This window comes from Trachemys scripta, chromosome 10, assembly GCF_013100865.1.
Source record: "Trachemys scripta elegans isolate TJP31775 chromosome 10, CAS_Tse_1.0, whole genome shotgun sequence".
NCBI classification, from domain to species: domain Eukaryota; kingdom Metazoa; phylum Chordata; order Testudines; family Emydidae; genus Trachemys; species Trachemys scripta.
In genome coordinates, this window is record NC_048307.1 from 2,695,687 (window position 1) to 2,716,361 (window position 20,675).

At 51.5% G+C, this 20,675-nt stretch overlaps 1 protein-coding gene across 1 annotated transcript; it reads right to left on the reverse strand.

The window, feature by feature from the left end:
* Positions 1–2,449: 2,449 nt before the first annotated feature.
* AQP8 (aquaporin 8) lies at positions 2,450–14,864 on the reverse strand. Its single transcript, XM_034785026.1, has 6 exons — positions 13,985–14,864; positions 13,362–13,620; positions 7,340–7,466; positions 6,192–6,406; positions 4,757–4,891; positions 2,450–3,285 (listed from the first exon to the last, which is right to left on the reverse strand). The coding sequence occupies exons 2-6, from the start codon at positions 13,610–13,612 to the stop codon at positions 3,243–3,245; spliced, it is 771 nt and encodes a 256-aa protein (XP_034640917.1). The 5' UTR covers positions 13,613–13,620; positions 13,985–14,864; the 3' UTR covers positions 2,450–3,242.
* Positions 14,865–20,675: the final 5,811 nt, after the last annotated feature.

Genomic DNA, 20,675 nt, shown 5'->3' on the forward strand with positions numbered 1-20,675 from the left:
AGCTCCTGTGCCTGTAAGTGCCAATTAAAAAAACAAACTTGAAAAAACCAGAAATTCCATCATAGCGACACCCACCAGGGTCGTCAGCAGGGCTGGAACCGTTAGATCGACCATGCAGACCTCTGCCACTTGAGCTAACAGAGTGACTGACAGCAATAGCAGATTGCGGTGCTCTGGGGGAGAACACACACACACACACACACACACACACACACACTTCACAGGTATTGGCTGACAGCAGAGTAATGTCAAGACTCAGGGATTTTGGGTTCCATTCCAGGTTCTGGAAGGAAGTGTGTCCTAGTGGTCACATCGTGGTTCCACTCCTGTTCCCTCCAAACCTGACCCCTTCTGCTCCATCCCCTTAAGCCTGTCCCTCTCCTTATCCTCTCTCTCCCCACCACACCACCCCTTGTCCCAGTCTTCCCCCATTTCTCTCAGTTCCTTGTACTAAACCCAGTCCTCTCACCGAGCCAGCCCAGTCTCCACCTCCCTCCCCAGCCAGGCTCCTCACTCCTCTAAAGCACAGGGGTGCTAGAACTGCTCCGTTAAATGGTTAAAAGTATTGAACACTGGAAAAACAACATATTTTCCCTCGCCGCATTCTCAGAAACAGCTGGACCATTTTTGCTCAAACTTTCCAAAGTTCTGAAGCCTGAGGCAAAATTATAAGCAACTGAAAACAGGGTCTTGGAATGGGAAGTGTCAAGCAGCTTTAAGCATAGGGGGCCCTACCAGCTCGGCCTACGATTATTTGTAATCACACAGGGCATTTCTATAGCCCGGAACGTTTTCTTATCTAATCAATCCCCACAACACCCCCTGAAGTAGGGCGGCATGTGGAGAGAGGTGACGTGACTTCCTGAGTACACAAAACGAGTCGGTGGCAGAGCTGTTTGAGGACACAGCTACTAAATACCTAGATAAGTTAGAACGCAGTGTTCCCAGCATTGCAGGCGACACTCTCTTGCCTCCAGTGGAAAGGCCCCATTTAATGCACTAGGACCGGTTCTGATTTCAGTCTCTATGAATTGTGCAAACTCAGCAGGGTGCTCGCAGGGCCCCTGGAGCGCCCACGTTCAGGCTTTCCTACCATTTCCCCGGTCGTTCTGAAGTCTGTGAGCTTAGGCTGAGGCTTCAGACCACGTCCCCTTCACCGTTTCCTCTGCCCTTGCTTTGTGTAGTGTTGAGAGGCCTCTGGAGAAGAAAGCTAGTGACCTGCTACCAGGGCCGATGGGGGGGTGGGGAGCTGGTACAAATTACTGGGGCCCAGCAGTCCGGAAAGGGGCCTGGGGCCCGGCTTCCCCCCACTCGTCGGGCCTGTTTAGCCAGTCCGCCCTTGCTGAGGGAGCCGAAAAATTTTTCACCGGGGCCAGACCCCACTCTCGGCGGCTCTGCCGCTACCCAGCTACTGTAAACGGTTCTGTATATTTCCAACGGCAGCCCCCATAATGGTCTATAAACCAAAGCAAACACCGTTCCTGCTGAGGCTTTAAACCCAGGCCAGCTAAGGGACGTGTGTGCACAGACATCTGCTAATCCAACATTATTTTTTTGCTTGAGCATCCTCTGCTGGCCCGTTGCTGCACTGGCCGTGGTGCTAGTGCCAGGGGGGAGCCGCTGAGCGATTCCTTCGGCTCGCTACGGGGTCTGCCGCTGTCCTGGGGCAGAGGGGCGAGTTCTGTCTTGGGAAGGACCGATCAGGTCAGAGCTGGCTTCAGGCCCAGGCTCCTGCGTCGGAGCGGACTGGGATAGCAATGTGCCTTAAAAGGAAATATCCATTCTGGGGAAAGGGCAACGGGCTTGAGTGCTGCTGAGGTTTGTGGAGGGCAAGGGAGGAGGAGAGGATGGTCCTGGAGAGGCCAAAAAAAAGGGAGAGAGAGTCAGAAACAGGAGACAAAGTGGAAAGCAGGGCGGGGCGCAGGCTCCCAGTGGGGCGGGGCGCAGGGGGCAGGCTCTGAGCGGGGATGGGCACAGAGGGCAGGATCCCAGCGGGGATGGGCACAGAGGGCAGGCTCCCAGCGGGGCAAGGCACAGAGGGCAGGCTCCCAGCGGGGTGGGGCGCAGGGGACAGGCTCCCAGCGGGGCAGGGCACAGAGGGCAGGCTCCCAGCGGGGCAAGGCACAGAGGGCAGGCTCCCAGGGGGGTGGGGCGCAGAGGGCAGGCTCCCAGCGGGGCATGGCGCAGAGGGCAGGCTCCCAGCGGGGCAGGGCACAGAGGACAGGCTCCCAACGGGGCGGGGCGCAGGGGACAGGCTCTCAGCAGGGCAGTGACGTTGCTCAGCCGCCCCGTGCTGGGAAGCGCCTTGCCATATTTCTGTGAATTTACATTCTGGTCAACTGTTGGGAGGTTGTTTCCATTTTGTTTTGGTTTTTTAAGAATTCAGAAATCAATTAGTGTCGGCGCAGTGACTTATGACGCACATTCCACAGGCATTTCTGTTCAACTCGGCTTTTATTCACCTTATTAGGAGGCTCCTCACTACAGCGTCTGGCAACCGGCGGAGATGTCAGCCGGCCCTGGGGAGCAGAAGAGATTGCTGGAGATCCAGCCCAGGCGATGGGGCCATGGGACACAATGATAAAGTGCTTTCTCCAGAAGCACCACGTGTGCTGTGCCGGGAACGCGGTGGGGCCAGGGGAACACAGGGATGGGCGCGCCCATCTCCAGAACAGAAAAAGTCAAGGAAGCGAATTTCCCCAGTGACTGGAGCAGCAAGCGCATTGGCATCACCGAGGTGCTGCAGCCGCACTCCGTCATGCCAGCGGGAGCGCTGTGCAAACCAGGCCAGCCCTGCTGCATCACTTCCCGCCAGACCCTCCTGCCCATTTTAGCTTATCTCCATACGGGATATTAATCCCCAGGACAACTGCCCTGGCTTCTGGCTGCCGTTTGTGCACTAGGAAGAGGCACTGCCCCAGCACAGAGAGGCAAGGCCAGTGCTCCTAGCGCTCCTACCCAGCCAGACAGGCCTTTGCTTTGATCTCAATACAAGCGACTTGTTTGGTTTTGGTTTGTTTGTTTTTTACAGAATCGGTAGCTTCAAGTGGGATCATCCTGCCAACACCTGCTCTCTGGGGAAACCAGACTGGAAAGCTGGGATCCCGGAGCAGTTCCACGTGGCCAGACAGTGAGAACGGAGACGCTGGTGTGTGGTGAAGCAGAGTTTCTCCCGAGGGCCAAGTAGAGCCGATTTCCTATCCATAAGTGATTGTGTCCCGCAGGCAGTCCCAATCCAGGGCTCACTTCAGGAGCAGGCGGATTTTCCTATCGCCAATCAGGAGCCTTCAGGAGCAAAACAGGGAGAGATGAGCATGGGCAGCGTATGTACAGGGCCGGCTCTAGGATTTTTGCTGCTCAAAGCAAAAACAACTTTGGCCGTCCCCCCCCCCCGTTCTTTAATTACCCCACCCCCGGCCCTGCCTCAACTCCGCCCCTTCCGCAAATCCCCAGCCCTGCTTCCTCCCCCCAGGCTCCCAAGCCTGGGAGGGAGGGGGAGAAGCAGCGCCGCGCCGCGGCCACTCGGAGTCTCCCCCTCCCTCCCAGGTTTGAGAGCCTGGGAGGGAGGGCGAGCAGTGGCGCGCGAATCAGCTGTTTCACGCGCCGTGGCAGCGGCAGCGGAGGTGAGCTCGGGCGGCCAGGGCACATTTTTAGGGGCGGCATTCTGGCGCCGGCCATGCCGCCCCTAAAAATGTGCCGCCCCAAGCACCAGCTTGTTTTGCAGGTGCCTAGAGCCGGCCCTGCGTATGTATCATCCCCACTACAGGAGTGCAGGGCTGTGTACAGGCAAAGAAAACACAACCCCACGTCCCACTCCAAGTCGGCACTACCCCGCGGGAGGGAAAGATAAACAAATGGGTGGGAGGTTGGTAAGGGAAGAGTGATGGCTCCAGAAAGAGCTGGATAACATGCTGTATTCAGGGATGATTTATACCGCTACAATTTTTCTTCCTTCACAGGGACTCTAGGAACATGCAGAGGATTCTAGACGTCCCCTGTTTTCCAGCTGGGCATGCACATTAAACAGCTAAGGGACTGCCATCATTCAGAGAGAGGGGGAAACTCCAAAGCACGGGGGCTGGAAGAGTCCGCAGCTGGTTAGGATCTGGCTGAAGCTTTTACTGCTGATTCTTTTTGATCAGGGAACTTTGCTCCTGTGCCTCTGGCCTTCTGATTCGTGGGAGCAGATTCCCTCTGGCCAACTTTGCATCACCCAGGGGAGGGATTTCCACCAATCAAGGCCCAGAAAAACACTCTCACCAACGACTCTGGAATCCTTATTTCTAGTGCGGCATCAGAAGATGTGTGGGGAGGGTTGCAGGAGCTCACACAGCGCGTGCTACAGAACTCACCTCCGAGGGGCAGGATGTTGGGAGACAGAGGGCATTGGGAAGGGCCTCTGGATCCACTACCATGTGGATTTGCCAGTCATTCCCCCATAGCTGGGGGTTGGGGAAGCAACCAACTGGCCAGGCTAGTCTGAGGAGCAATTCCGATCACACCACAGCCAGTGACTGAAGACTGCTCCTGCTTTGACTCCCTGGGAGCCCCTCTGTGCTAAAGCCTCCCATCTGGGCCTGAGAGGAGGGACTGGACTCACCACTTAGTGAATATCCATGGCCTATTTTACAGACGGACACAAGCAGTACATGGCAATGTGGAGATTAGACCCAGGACCTCTGCATGACAAGGTACACACAGCTTTCCCTCTTCCTACACATTTCATCTCCACTATAGACAGTGTCCCCTCACCTACCTTATCAATGCACCAGCTAGCAGGCTGGCTACCATGGGCCCTACCCAGTAAACCCAGTGATAGTCCCAGTAGTTTGCTACCAGCGCTGGCCCAAAAGCTCTGGCAGGGTTCATGCAAGCCCCAGATATAGCGCCTCTGAAAGAGAAAACAAATGAACAGTCACACAATTCATCCTGCTGAATATACAATGTTCTGCCACGGAACTCCAAGGACAAATTGTTTTCAGAAAGTAACAATCTCTGTAATAATGCCCCACTGATGGCTGACTATTGTAATCAGATCTACTATACAAAATACAATGACCATTGCAAAACTCATCTGAATAACATTGACAGACCTAGGAACATACCTGTATGGACTCCAGCATTAGCTGTTAGCTAGGGAGCACCTATATCTGTAAAAAGCTTCATGTGATGGAAATGAAAGTGTCCGTTTTAAATTTAAATGTTGGGTTTGTTAGCAGCTTGGGTTTTACGCTCTTTACTGTGTGTAGGTCACAATGTGCTGTGGAAGGGGCACTGATACATATCTTCCAGCAACGGATAAACATTTGCACCTGACGTCTGTGCGGTGTTTAAATAAGAGCTTCAAATCCCACTAGAGGGGGCTCTCCCTTAAATAAATAACCTAGTAGCATTCATAATTGCGGGCTCTTGGTATCTGATTCCCGTCACACAAGAAAGTAAACAGCCTGCTTGTTTGAAAAATTGGTGCGCGCTGAGGCCATGCTGGGCAGTTTCTCATAAAAACAGCCAGAACATACAGTAAAAAATGACTCAAAATGAACCGGCTTCTGTGTCCTTAGGGCTTCCTATTACAAGCATTGCCCGGGGGGGACTTTCTTCTGTATCCGCCCACAACAGCTTATTGAAAAACTTGATCTGGCTTCAAGCATCCAGCATGTTAGACGCCTGCAGACTGGTCTTTTCTGACGCTGTCATCGGGCTATGTCCATGTGTGGCCAATATTCCTCCCAACATGAATTACAGGCTGGTGAAAACAGCCAGAGTGACTCATAGACATGAAGGCCAGAAGAGACCACTATGATCATCTCCTCCTGGATAGCACAGGCCAGAGAACCTCACCGGGAGAGCATCAGTTAAAGTCCACTGAATATCCACGGAACCTATTCAGCACGTGTGCAACCAGGCAAGCTTTCACCCCCCTGTGCTTCCCAGCGTGCCCCAGCCCTGCACCTACTCCCGTGTAACAGGGGAATTTCCACCACGGACCATTCACTCCTTGGACTTTCTGCTCAGGCTGCCATCAGGAGACACTAATCACTGTTTATTGTCTGCCATAGAAACTAAATCCAGACCCACCAACTCATCTCCCCAGGGCAGCTGGGCAGCCATCAGACAGGAATGTCTGGCAGCTCTCATTCCTCCAGAGGTACACGGCTCCACAGAACACACAAAAGGCTGTGCCGGCTCACCCAGCTAGGATGTCAGCGGTGACCGTGAAACCAATGCAGAAAGGTGCCAAAGGGCTGCTGGTTTTTTCATTGATGGCTCCCATGCAGACGGCTAAGACCAGGAACATGGTCATGACAATCTCACCCACAAGGGCGGAGGGGATCTGCCCGTCGTCTGTGATGCTAGTGAAAGCCGCTCCAGTGGCGTTTATGTATCTGTCATTTGCTGTCATAACCTACAAGAGAGAGTCCTGGAATTGGTACAGTTTCAATCTCCACACCATGGCTATTGGTTCCCAGTCAGGACAGTGTAGGTGGATATAACATCAGGGCAGAGAGCAGCTAATCTGATCACTTTCTTTCTGAAAGTCAACCTAAGTCTCTAGTGAATGTAAACTCATTAGCAAAGGCTTTTAGCCTATAGATAATTACAAGTGGATTAGCCACCAGCTACCCTAGCAAAGCTGTAAAGAAATTAACCTCCAGTATCTGCTTAATGGTTTGCAACGTAGATGCTATTTATATATCAAGTACGTTGGAGGATGAGAGGGGCGACATAAAATGGGAAAGACCATGGTAAATAGTGGGGTAAGTGCAGATGGCTGTAGCCGAGGGGAGGAATATGCATTCTTCTGTATATAATAAAATAACTATAACCCTGCGGCACTTACTGAGCAACTGCCCCTGAACATTAGTTACTGAAGATTCCCAGCACCCTGTATAACAGGTATGTCACATTAAAGACAGGCAAACCGAAGCACCGAGCGATGGGGCAGTGACTTGCCCAGTGTCATACACTGAGCCAGCCGAAGAGCTGGGAAAAGCACCGTGGCTCCCACCACTACACGAACCCCATACCCACAAAGGAGGTGCTGCGCATGACCATTTTTGTTCAGATTCCAAGCACAATGTTACTTCTGTAAGTTGAACTAGGATCGGATGCTATAATCTCCCCTGCAGCTGCTGGGTGCTGGCTTCCAGCATGTGCCCAATGGTGCATGACAAACTGTTCTCTGACACAGCGCAAACCGCACTGAGAATCATATCCTGCCTTTGAGGGGCCCGTACCCACTGCTGAGATTCACATGTCTGCATGGAGGGGAGCCCAAGACCCCAGGAAATTAACCCTTTAATCTTCTTAGCAAGGAAGAGTCACCTGATTTCCATACCTTTGCCAGGCCAGCTCCGATCAGCCCCCCACACAGCTGGGAGATCCAGTAAGGGATGAGCAGCATGATGTTCAGCCCGCCAATCAGCCACGCGGCCAAGGAGACAGCTGGGTTAAAATGGCCACCGCTGGAATCAACAGGAGAGAGACGTTAAGAGTCTCAGCTGTGGGACCCCGAGTTCCCCTGAGGAGAAGAATCTGAGCCCAGCTGGAAATGACCCCTTTAAGCTGGATTCAGACTCAGTTAAACCTTATGCTCTTTCAAACTGACCCGTTACCTAGGCAGCTGCACCCCGGTGAAGGCCTGGGCAGCGATTCCCAATCCTGCTCTGCCTCTGTGGGATTCTGCCCTGCCCTACTCATTCTGGACAGATGATTAAGGGGTAGAAGTCGGGAAAAGTTTCTGAGGCTGTGACAGGGAGCCAGAGAGTGACTGCACCTGAGGGGTGGGATAGCTCAGTGGTTTGAGCCTTGGCCTGCTAAACCCAGGGGTGTGAGTTCAATCCTTGAGGGGGCCACTTAGGGATCTGGGGCAAAAATCTGTCTGGGGATGGGTCCTGCTTTGAGCAGGGGGTTGGACTAAATGACCTCCTGAGGTTCCTCCAACCCTGATATTCTAGGATTACAGGAGCTTAAAGATGGGGGCTACTTACAGTGTGGAGGGACCGTTAACTTGTAGGGCAGGAAAGGGAAATGTTTACAAAGAGTTCCTGGCCTTGCACCTGCAGCTGATGGTGCTATCACCCCCCAGGGGAGCGATCACGGCAACATGCAGCCCATGGATTCCTTTAGCGAGGGGCCGAGGACCCAGGGCATGGAACGAGCATTGTTTTCCCCTGCTGTTTCCCTCAAGGTTCCTCTTTGGTGCTGACAGTTTACGAGTGCCCTTCACTAAGACTCCTCGTTCTGGCCTGGCCTGCACTGTGAGAGCAGAACTTGGCCTGCAGGTTTTCCTTCCCCATATTCACTGTTCTGACCAAGGAGGGATTTGTTCACTGACAAGCTGTGCTGTGTAACTGACCCTGCTTGGGCCATCAGCAGGGCCTGGACTTGGAACATCCAGCATCAAAAGCACACGCCTCCACTACTTGAGGTAAAGCCGATGGTAGGTAGCCGCAGACTCAGTAATCTCTCCTGTGTCCTGAGGGGGACAAAGATCCACTCTCCCCTTGCGTGGGTTACAACAAGATAACCCCAATTCCCTTGCGACGTCCTTGTGGAGCCCAGGCCAAATGCCCAGCTGGCGTTACGAAGCTAAGCCTGCCCAGGCTAGCCGTGAGCCTGGCTGCCAGGCTGCCAGGACCCTTCCGGAGGGCAATGGGAGTTTAGAGATGCCCACACGCACAGGCAGCTGGGAGAGCTGGGACCAAAAGCAGCTTTCCTCTGCCTGGCTGGGGTATTGGATGTCAAGTCGCAAAGAAAACGCAAAGCCCCAAACGGGACGAATGAAAACAGCAAAAAGCCCTGGAGCAGAAATGGCTGTTAACTGTCATTGCTGCTGGGCTTTTCCTGATATTGCCCACAGAGTGCAGGGCACTTTCCCAACATGTGAGTATATTTGTGTCTCCACAGATGTAAAGATGCAGACGGTCCCGGATTACCCTGCAGCCGCGCTGAGCTAGTTACTCACAGGCATTGCTGCAAGGGAAGGGGTTAAATGAGGAGAGGGTAGGGATATTCTTCCTTTGATTCCCAGAGAAATCAGAGCTGGGAAAGACTCTTTGGGTCTCCTTGTCCTTCCTCTCCCCAGCCCATGCAGGAATGTGGCCTACAGATGGTTCCCTCCCTCAGGAGAACGCCCTGCCGGCTAGCCTCTTTCCCTCTTTCTCCCGGCAGCAGCACCACCAGGGGATGACAAGGGCTCACGAGGCTTCATACATCAGCTAGTGCTGATCCGAATGGTCCTCGTTTTCTCGCCCTGAATCCTTTGCTTCTTCTCTAGAACAATTTCTCTCTTGTGAAAACCAGGAAGGGAGCAAAAGCCGTTCAGCACTGGCCAGTCAGGGGAGTGGTATACAGTGTAACACTCCATGCCTGTCACACGTAGGCGAAGTCTGACTGATACGCAAGGCCGGGGCCCAGAATCCCAGAGCTCTATGGCCCCGATCCTGCAACAGCATCTGCGTGGACAGAGCCCTGTGCTCAAGGCATTGCATGCCCCCAATCCTGTAATGAGGCTAACAGGTTCACATGCCTGGATCCCACATGCAGGATGGGGGCCTCTTGTCTTGTGACAGGGCCTAAATCACTGGTGTCTAGAAGTACCAGTGAGAGGCAAATGCAAATATTTTTTAATGAAAACAGATTACTGGGGGAACGCTCATTAACCAACGAGCTTCATAACCAATAAACCCTGATAATAAATTGCCCTCAAAGCTAAGGAGTCAGAGGGTTTAGGAACTGTGATTATTTCTGATGATTCGGCTTTAATTAAAGAGGTAATGGAGTTGCTAGGATTTAATTGACTGAACCAGCAGAGAATTAATTAAGTTTTCAGGTAAATTCCAAAGCTTTATACTGTGGCCATGGGCCAATTCCAGCTGTAATCTTGGTGTGGGGCTGAAAATGTAAATGATAGGGCCCAATCCTGGACCTAATAACATCAATAGTACCTGGCTCTTCTCGAACGCGTCACATCAGTAGAACTCAAAGCACTTTACAAAGGAGGTCTGGATCATTATCCCTATTCTACAGATGGGGAAACTGAGGCACAGAGGGGGGAAAGTGACTGTGGATTTTAAGGGGATTTCAATGCAAACCGTCTCTTCTGTGAGCAAGAGTCAGGCTAGCTGTAACCCCAATCACGTGAGGATTGTGTGAGGCGAATGGGAAAGAACTGTGTGAGAAGTTGTTGCGACCTCGTGTTAGATAAGTATGGAATGTGCACTATAGTCTAAATAGAGGTGAGAAAAAAAAGATATCAGGATGACCTATGTATAAACAAAATGCAGCTGCTGCATTCCAGTTGGGGGGAGGGATAGCTCAGTGGTTTGAGCATTGGCCTGCTAAACCTAGGGTTGTGAGTTCAATCCTTGAGGGGGCCAATTAGGGATCTGGGGCAAAATCAGTACTTGGTCCTGCCTAGTGAAGGCAGGGGGCTGGACTTGATGGCCTTTCAAGGTCCCTTCCAGTTCTAGGAGATAAATTAATGGAGATATCCTATTTATTTATTTATTGTCTGTAACAAAAGGTATAAATGCTTGTTGTAATTGTTTACCTGTGAGACACCTGTTTAGCTCTCTCCCTCCATGCAATTGCTAGAGATAATAAAGTATCTGCCTTGCTGCACCCAAACCTGAGAGTGAGAACTCTGTTTTTCTCCGACATGACTTACCCAAGGTCTCCCAGCAGGCCAGTGGCAGAGGTGGGAATAGAACCCAGAGGCCCTGAGGCCCTGTCCAGTGTTCTGACCACTAGGCGAGCTGCAGGATCTACATTTGCAGTATATGGCCCTGACTCAGGGAAGCCCTTAAACACAAAGTACGCGGTGAAGTCCCATCAACTTTAATGGGATTTAAGCATGTACTTAAAGTTATGCACATGCGTAAGAGCCCCCGGAATCAGGGTCTCTCATCGTAACTGTATGTGTAGGATATAAACACCCAGGAAGGCGAGGAGTTGTTTCAGGTGGTCACAGGGGCTCAGTTAAGAGTAGTGGATGAAATTCAGCAGTGCCTAACAGTGGGAAGGGGGGCAAACCTATGGCTAAACGACACACCAGGGGAAATGCTGGAGGGAACAGCCTTGCCCTGGCTGAGGAGGATGGGTGGGGTGATCGAACAGAGCTTTCCCGTCTCTACTTCCAATGGTCCAATCAGTGACTTGAACCCTGTCTTTGCAAGAGGTAACAGATGCTTTCAGCTTAGGTAGCACACTCAGGAAATGGAGACCAGCGACCAGCCTAGTCCAACCATTTAGCATTCCAGTCAGACCCGTGTATACTCGGGGACCCACCTAGTGTGTCTGTTAGTGGGTTAAAGGATAGTTTATTTAGCCACCCGAGTGCGGAGTGTCCAATCTATTGCTAGTCATGAAACCTGAGCATCGTTTATGTTTTTTCATTCTAACACTAGGCGCATTGTCAGCAAAGGCTAACGGGGTCCTTGGGTTTCACTGCTAGCCTACGTATACTCTATGTATACATTAACCAATCCACAGATAACTCTGAATAACAGGCAGTTAATAAAGAGCCATAAAATGTGGATTCCAGCCTATTTTTTATGGAGCATTGATCAAAACAAACTTGTTTTTGCAGCCTCTTGGTTCTGTCTCGGAAACAAACTTCCAACCCCACGTTAGTCGGTTCAGAATGATGCTTTTGCAGAAAAACTTGAATTGAACAACGCCCTCCTCGTTCCCGAGTGGGAAGACTGCAAACACCCTCTGCTTCGGACAGAAATACCTGCTTTATCGACCATTTGACAGCTGCTGAGATGCTATGGCAAAGTTGGCAGAGCATCCTTTTGAGAGACAGTGGAGATTTCGTGCGTCTCCCTTCCACCGTTTGAGAGTCCTGGCGAAGAGTGACCCGAAAGCAGATCTTGGCAGCTCAGAGCTCCACCTCCAGCTGCTTATTCCTCACCTGAACTGACCATTCATATTTGTGACATCACAATCATCTCCAGCTAACTGAGAAATCCCATGGGATCAAGGGGCTTTGTTCTATTACAATCAATGGAGTGACACTCGTGAACCCCAGCTGAGGCTCTGGCCCAATGTCTTTAACTGAGGAATAAGCAGGGAGAGCAGATGAAATTGTAAGCAATCAAAAGGCATGCGTGATGCCAATGAGGTGGCGGACGCAGAGGCGGGAGCAAGGAAACAGGAGTCAGAAGACCTGGATTTTATTCCTTCCCACAGCAAGACAGTGGCTCACACTGATGATAAAAAATGGAACCTCCTTCTTCAGCAGATATGCTCCCTGAGGGCGTCAGAGCCACAGCTGCTGGCTTTACTAACAAACCCAAATTTTTACCCCATCCTTCCCTCTTAGCCTTGCTAAGTCAAAGCAGCCGTGGGAGAGGGAGCTGGATTCTGTTCTGGCTCACGCATCATCAGCAGAATTGCTAAGTCCCAGTGGCAAAATCTTTACCTTGAGGTGTAGACTTTAATTCCACCCTCACAAGACAAAGACATAATATCCCTCCATTGGTCCAGACGCCTACTGATCATACGTGAGCCACAGAGGACATGCCTTGACCATCAGAACACAGGCTGTTTGCAGGACTGGCAGTTAATGGGGCGGGAGAGAGACTTTTTCACTTATAGGCTGGGCAAATTTGATCTGGAGGGGCTGAGAGAGAACAGGTGTGGAACTCCCCAGTGCCTGTTTTAGAGTCACCATTCAGAGGAGATTTGTATCTTTCTCTCTCTGGGGCTTTGTTCCCAATTTTAATAATACAATTACCATATTACAATAATAACTACCTTTGCAAAACTCAGAGAGATGCACTGGACTAGGAATCATGAGACCTGGCTTTGTCACTGACCACAGGCAAATTGGTCCTCATTCTGCGCCTCAGTTTCCCTTCCCACTCTTTATCCATCTAGGGTCAGGTTTTTAAAGATATTGTGAGTTAAGCGCCTAAATATCTTTAAAAGTCTGTCCCATTGTCTATTTGGATCGTAAGGTCTTCAGAGCAAGAGCTCTCTCTCATTATGTGTATGTACAGCCCCTAGCACGATGCAGCTCTGCTCTGATCTCAGCTGGGAACTCTAGACACTACCGTAATACAAACAATAATAAACCTTACCTGCAAGGCACTGTGTAACGTGCAGAGTGTGATTATTAATTATCACTATTACAGTTATATCTACTGATCCAAAACACAAACGAGGCAGGAGAAATACAAAGAAAAGGCTCACTCTAGCTAGCTATCACTCAGCAGATCCACATTCACATGCTTTCCCGGGAGGTGTCAGGAAGCCTTTATGTTTTGGACGCCTGCCCCCTGCTCTGTGACTGTCCGAGCCCCTCACTGCGCAGTCAGTGCCAAGTAGCCAAGTCCCCAAAATTCTCTCACCTGATGTTTCCCAAAATGGCGATGATGAGCCCAAGAGCCAACCCATGCGCCAGGGCGGGCTGCAGCCTCCCCGTGCCGTCCACGTTCTCAATCACTGACGCGCACCCGATGAAGATGAACAACGCCGACCCCAGGAGCTCGGCCACGCAGGGCTGGGCATACAGCTCGAACCAGTGAGGCTGCGGCTGTTTGTACTTGCCGTCCATTTCCACCTCCTTTATGGACATGCCACCAAACTCCAGGTCAGACATCAGGGGAGCTGAAATGAAGTGAGCGGAGCTTTGATGGCATCCAGTGCCAGGCTGGGCACTGCCAGACAGCGGAGTAGACTCACCACAGAATTGACACCTCACATTAGTACATGCAATTCAGAACAATCCAGATACAAACACTATTGCTTAACTCCTTCGGGGACAGCATGCGCCGAAAGCAGGGAGCACTCTTCCAATTACCCGTTAAGTGCCTCAAGTGGGCTAGGCACTTCACACAGCATATAAGAGATACGGGCTGTTATGATCAGGTGCCAACAGGGGACCTTCTGGTGCCAAACCACTGAAAAGGGTTTGGAAGGCAGAAATTCTGTGTGGATTTTTTAAATGCCTTGGTTACACTGAGGTACTTACTTTCTGAGTGCTCTGTTCTTCTGGGAGCTGCAGAGCCCTCTTGACGCCAGCAGGACCTCAGCGAGCAATGATCGCACTGCACCTAGAGGAATGGCTTATCTGTCTCATGGAAATATTGGAATGCTCCCTACTTGACCTGTACGGAGACACAGCGTATGGGAGGCTTTAAAAAAATATTGGAATGGATTTACATTGTTAAAAAAATGCAATAAAATCCGAGGCAGGTACTCCAGCCCACAGGAGTCTGAAAGCTATTTATCTTAATGGTTCTATGGTTCAAGGATTTGTTAAGGATTTCTGCCAAGTCGGGGACTATGGGTCCTTCCCCCGTGTGAAGTGCAGAGTACAATCCGCGTCAGTGCCAGTTGGAGGGACAATGGGCCTGACGCTCTGAGTGCCTTTTGCTGGGTTTTGTTCTCAGAGCGTAATGTGCCATTTGCACACCTGGTCTCGCTCCCTTTCCAAGAACAGGTGCGTGTGTGCGAGTGTGGGGGGCTTATTTGTCTGTAAAAGAGCAAGCAAGCAGAATAGTTATGACTGCAGCAGGCTCCGGGGAGAAGGAAAATAGCCTCCTCGTCCACAAACAGTCCAGCCTTGCGTTCTTTCCTCAGACAAAGCTCCCCGGCGGGTCTCCGGTTGAAGTTCTCCTTGAGCAAGTAGTTCCCAGCTGAACCTGGACTGAACTGGAAAGAAAGGAGCTGTGTCACTAGCAAGGGTGGACTGAGACCCTGACTCATCTCACAGGCGGCTCACGGCTCTCCTTCATGACTTATGTGAAATTGAGCCAAACGAGACCATGCGAAGCTGGAGGCCAGGGGCGGTCGGGTGACACCAAGTTAAGATGGGGACAGGCTTGACCAAAGCACCCAAGGCACAAACCTTGGCTTGGGAGCTGTTCCACAGTGAGGGGGAGAGAAGTCCTCGGGCACTGCCCAGCACATCAGCTTTGGGAGCAGTTTGCACGTTAGGGGCATCATTCTTTGTTACGAGGGGCCGCATACAGCGTTGCTGCTATAGGTTCACCCCATTGCACACCCCAAGGGCCCCCTGCTTCCGCACCCCACCAGTTCCCAGGTGCCGCCTTCCTCTATTTCAGGGACTGTCTGCAACACCCTCCCTCTCCCTCATGCCAGAGTCTGTGTGTCCCCCTTTCTCTCCTCCCCCGATGCCAGGGACTGTGCCCCCCCATTATCCCTTCCCCCCATACCAGAGAAACCCATTCTCCCCACCGTCCCATGGGTTCTATGTGCCCCTCCATGCCCTCCTTCCCCCCATAACTTGAATCCCTCTCCACCCCGCACCAGGGTCTCTGTGTACCTCTCCTTTCTTCCCCTGGATTGGAGGGGGATGGGCAGATGGCTGGTGCCCCCTCTCTCCCGCTCACCATAGGGGCAGGCTGTGGGGAGGCAGTGGGCTGGGGGGGAAGGAATGAGACCTCCATCTCTCTCCTCTCCCTCTAGCTCCCCTTGCTGGCTGAGCATCTGCCCCACAGCTGTTAGATGGCAGGGGCTCCCTGTGCCCCCATTCGCTCTTTCGGTTTTCCAATATTCCCCCCAATCAACAGTGCTCTGACCTCTGGGGTCGATCATTCCTTGGAAGTTGGGAACTGATTGTCTGCAGCGTTCAAAAGTTATTGTGTTAGACAGACAGACACACGTGTGGGGGTTTGCAAGCTCGGCCAATTCTGGTCGTACCTAGAGGGGCCAACCAAGAGCAGAGCCCCGATGCGGTTGGTGCTGTCCGCCCACACAGTGTGACAGGCCCCATTTTGAAGGGCTTACAGTCTAAGCAGACAAGACAGACAGAGTTTGAGAGCGAGGGAGTGCTGCTAGCCCCATTCGACAGATGGGATCAGCGAGGCAAAGAGAGAGTAAGTGACATGGCCAGGATCACACTGGCAGTCTGTGGCAGAGCCAGAAATGGATCCCGATCTCCTGAGCCCCAGCCCAGTGCTTACCCCAACCCGATCCTCCTCCTCTTTGACCAACCTTCCCCTTTTTTTGCGACCATCATTTAAAACTCTTTCTCAGCCCCTGTCCAGCAGGAGCAAAGGGAAGTCCACACTGCTGGGGGGTTAGACTCAAGCGCATTCCCAGGCACGAGGGCTTGAGCACTCTCAGCTCCGTGGACGCGCTGTCGTCCCTGTGATGCTGGAGATCACACCAAGGCCAGGAGGGACCCGGACCCAGCCCTGCCTTCCCTCTCCTCCCTGGCAGACAAATACACTCCCTTCAGCGTGAACGGCTACTTGGGCTTTCAGGCGAAGCATCGTGCAGATGGGAAGAGCTTTTGGTATAAGCAGCGCTCAGTCCCGCTCTCATTTGGCTGCTGCCAGCTGAATTCCTGCAGGTGGGCAGGGAGCACCAGCGTCCCCAGTGAAACCGAGAGAATAAATCACCACTCCAGGTCGCAGCACGAGAGCAAGATCAAAGTGAAAACCAGATGGTGTGTTTGCCATGTTCCTTGGTTCGGGGAGACCCCAAGTAACAAGTTACTTATTACTGCACTCCTGCTCCCGGCCAAAGGGAGCGGAACAGCCTGGCTGCAGGCCCCCGAGCAGCAGAAAAGCTGTTGCTCTAACTCACTGAGCCATTAGCCCTTCCGCCTCCTGAGACGTTTTTCAAGAGAAAAATAGTAAAGCGCATAAACATGCTCTGCTGCCGTTACGCTGGCTGTTGCTGCCCGCCACAGAGGCAGCTGCATTTTGTGGCGAGTGAAACGAAGCCAGCATGCGTGGTTTCTAATCCTTTCTTGTGCAGGGGTGTGGGAGGGGGTTCTGTAAAAAGCTGGAGAGCAGCTCTCTCTCCGCAGAGCCATGCAGGCCAAGCAGTAGCAGCAAGGGCTTTCTCCAGCCCAGCACTGCCCCACCAACAGGCCTCCATGCCGATCTGAAGGGAGCTAGCGATGAGACCGAAGTTTGGTCTCCATGGACTGTTAGCTCCTTGGCTAGCTGTGGGGCCCATGGAACCTGGCCAGTTAGTACCACTGGGGTGGGTTGTGGGGATGGGAAGCAGGCACATCTTCACTAGCAGCTGGCCACCAAGCTAGTGGGGAATTCTGTAAAGCGCTCGGCAAATCAATACAAAATTCCCAGGGTGGCTGGAGGGCAGCATGGGGGCCACTCCCACTCCTTCCTGCAGGCCAAGCACAAATCCTCAGGCTGCCAGTGAAACAGGATCCCTGCACTTCTCCAGCCCCCATCACCACAGCACCTCACAATCACCGACAGATTTTATTCTCAAACACCCCGGTGAGGACAGGAATCCTTATCTTCCTTCTCCAGCCAGGGAACTGACGCTCAAGGTAGATGAAGTGACTTGGCTACAAAGTCCGTGTCTGAGCCAGGAATGAAAGCCAGATCTCCTCGGTCCCAGCCAGCACCCCGTTCACTAGATCATCCTTCCTACTCTAGCATCACCATCACTAGCCCTTCCACCAGGTTGCAACCCAGAGGGCAGGTCACCCGAAAAAGCAGGTGGGGACAGAGAACTAGATACAGCCCCTGATGGAAGCAGAAATATTGGGGCCTTTCACCCGGGCAGAGGCTCTTGGTGCTACTCTGATGTGCAGGCAAAGAGACAGCTGTCCTGACAGGGGCGTTACCAGGCCACAGCCCTTGCGCCTGAGAGAGGAGCAGGCTCTGAGCAGTGCAGCTGGCGTGGCTACCAGGAAGAGTGCCTCTCCCCTGAGCCAGGGCATTGAACGCCAGCCCAGAAACGTGAGCGCCTCAGCATGTCACCACCTTGAGCAAGAGTAGGTGAGGTTTTATTTTTGTCGTGGGTAATTAAGGAGTCTGGTTTATGGGGATTGTTTCTCTATTAACTAAAGGCAAAGAATCCTGGGGATGTTTTTATGATGTTTTCCCAAGGCTTTGGGAAGGGAAGGAAATTTCCATTTGCCTGTCTCAGCAAGGACGGTCCCAGGCTGCATGCCACAGGGGGGCCAGCACAGCAATGACGGAGGGAATCCAACTTGCCCGCTTTTAAAGAAGAATCTGACTGTCCAGGCCCTCTCTCCACAGACTCCATTCTAAAGACCGGGGATAAAAGTCTTCTCAGCGCTGGGCTATCAAACCCTGATTCAGCCAATTAATCTCCAGGACCTTAGCTCTCCAGCAGTGCCCTGCACAGACCAATTCAAACCAATTCACCTAGAAAAACACCCACTTGGTCTCATCTTATAAACCACCACAATGCAGCGCATATAACCGGGACTAGAACCTCCTGGGGTTCCTGAGCTATCAACTCCTCCCGGATTGTCGTGACTCCCCAGGGACGGCCCTGCTACTCCTTCATTATTGATTAATTAAGCAACCCTAGATAAGCCTTGCCAGCTGCGAGAGCCCTCCTCTTAAAGGAATCCAACCCTGATTTCTTTGTTAGGGTCATTATTGTAAGGGACAGGAGCAGTTAAGGTGCAAAACAAAACAGCGATGCCCTGAGTCAGCTGGCACTTGCATGGGTCGTCCAGGAATAACTCCACTGAATCAATGCAGTTGCACCAACATGGGGCCGGAGCGAGCAAGAGAAGGATCAGACTCTCGGAATTTTTTCCAAGGAAGCAATGGCTTCAGACCACGGAATGGCCACAATTCAAACTGTAGCATTAGCCCAGAGTCCGCGGCTTTTTAAATATTTACCATACTTGTTTGGGGAAGAGTGAGGTTCTTTTAATAAATAATACATGGAGATATGCCTATCTCCTAGAACTGGCAGGGACCCCAAAAAGTCATCAAGTCCAGCCCCCTGCCTTCACTAGCAGGACCAAGTACTGATTTTGCCCCAGATCCCTAAATGGCCCCCTCAAGGATTGAACTGACAACCAAGGGTTTAGCAGGCGAATGCTCAAACCACTGAGCTATCCCTGCTGCAAGAGACCCTCTATCTTCCAACAATGTAGAGGTTAGTTATTGCTAAGCAGAGGCCTGGAAATGAAGCTTCAACAAACAAGACAGGTGCAGGAGAGAGGAGTCTCTTGTAGTGATGGGGAACCACACACCGTTTGCAGCCAGGTCATGTAAGCAGCTTGGCTCCAAATGTTTCTCTGAGCTATCCAGACCCTGATTCCACCACACTGGGCTGAATTGGCCTGAGAACAGGTTCTCTTGTGAAATTTCAGCACTGTTGGTTCTAGTCCCAACCCAGAGATGGATCTACTACGGCCTTGCTGACCCAGAAAAATAAGAAAGCAATCAGTGTATAACGAATCAGTGCCATCATATGGTAGTGTCTAGAGTCCCCAGCTGAGATCAGATCAGAGCAGAGCTCCATTGTGCTAGGGGCTGTACGTATGCATAATGAGAGACAGCTCTTGCTCTGAAGACCTTACCATCCAAATAGACAAGGGGACAGATTTTTAAAGGTATTTAGATGCCTAACTCCCAAAACCTTTAAAAACCTGGCCCTAGATGGATAAAGGAGTGGGAAGGGAAACCAAGGCACAGAATGGGAATTGATTTGCCTGAGAATAGATCAGTGGCAGAACCAGGACTAGAAGCGAGGGCTCCTGATTCCCAGTCCAGCGCTTCTCTCTGAGTTTTGAAAAGGTAGTTCTTATTGTCATCCCCATTTTTAAATTGGGAACACTGAGCCCCAGATACAAATCTGCTCTGAATGGTGACTCAGCAGGCACTCGGGAGTTCCACACCTGTCACTGTTAATTTAAAAGACATGCTCTTCCAAACAGAGGATGCATATGGGACAGCTGCTCCAGGACACCAGCCTTTTAGTGCACATGTGCAAGATTCCAGGAACAGTTCCTAGCAGCAGCACTTCCTACCATGCCCAGCAGTGACAGCAAAGCACTAAGGATCTCTTTCAGAAGTTCCCTTATCTAACGAGGACATAGAGATGGACCCAGATGGCAAAGTACATTCCACCATTAATGTCCATGGAAGTTGCACCTGCTTATTCCAGAGCTGAATTTGGTCCCTTGCATCTAATTCAACAGCCTTCCTCCACTTAGTAACTAATGTGGAATGGATTTGGAAACCTCTGATGTGGGATCTGCACAGACATCAAATAATACTGGTAGGAATTATACAATTATGTGACAAACACATTGAAGACCCCAATGCAACCAGATCCCCAAAGAGCACTTAACATGCCCAAGAAAATCTTATTTCAAACGATAAAACCAATAAAACAGGAAAAGGACTCAAAAAAAGCAAAATCTTTGGAGAGCAACACCCAGGATGGCCTATAACTACCCCGTGGTCATTAACAGACTATAGTGCTTCAGTAAAATGGGTCAGTTATCGGCCACCCGTCTCAACAATAATCTCTCACTGTCTTGCTCCCCTGGTAGAGTATTTTCCCAAGGTCCTACAGGAGATTGCTCTGCATGTTGGTGTCGGCCCCTTTGCTTTTCCGACTGGCCGTGCATCTAGTATGATACAGTTTTGTTTCGTTTTTTAATTTACTTTTTTTTTTTTAAATTCAGTGTGACGTTCAGCATGGCAGCTGCCCTGGCATTTGCTCACCACAATGATGCACTCTGTGGGTGGAGCACAGTCTGTTTCATTAGAGGGGTTATTAGGTCTCCTTTCTCTTGTCATAGAAAAACGAGAGTCTAGCAAGTGCCATAACAGGGGTAGACCATGGGGCCATCTACTCCAGCATTCCATCTTCTGCCACAGCGAACGCACAGGTGATCCAGGCAGTTAGATTTTCCACCTCCTGCTAGACCTGAA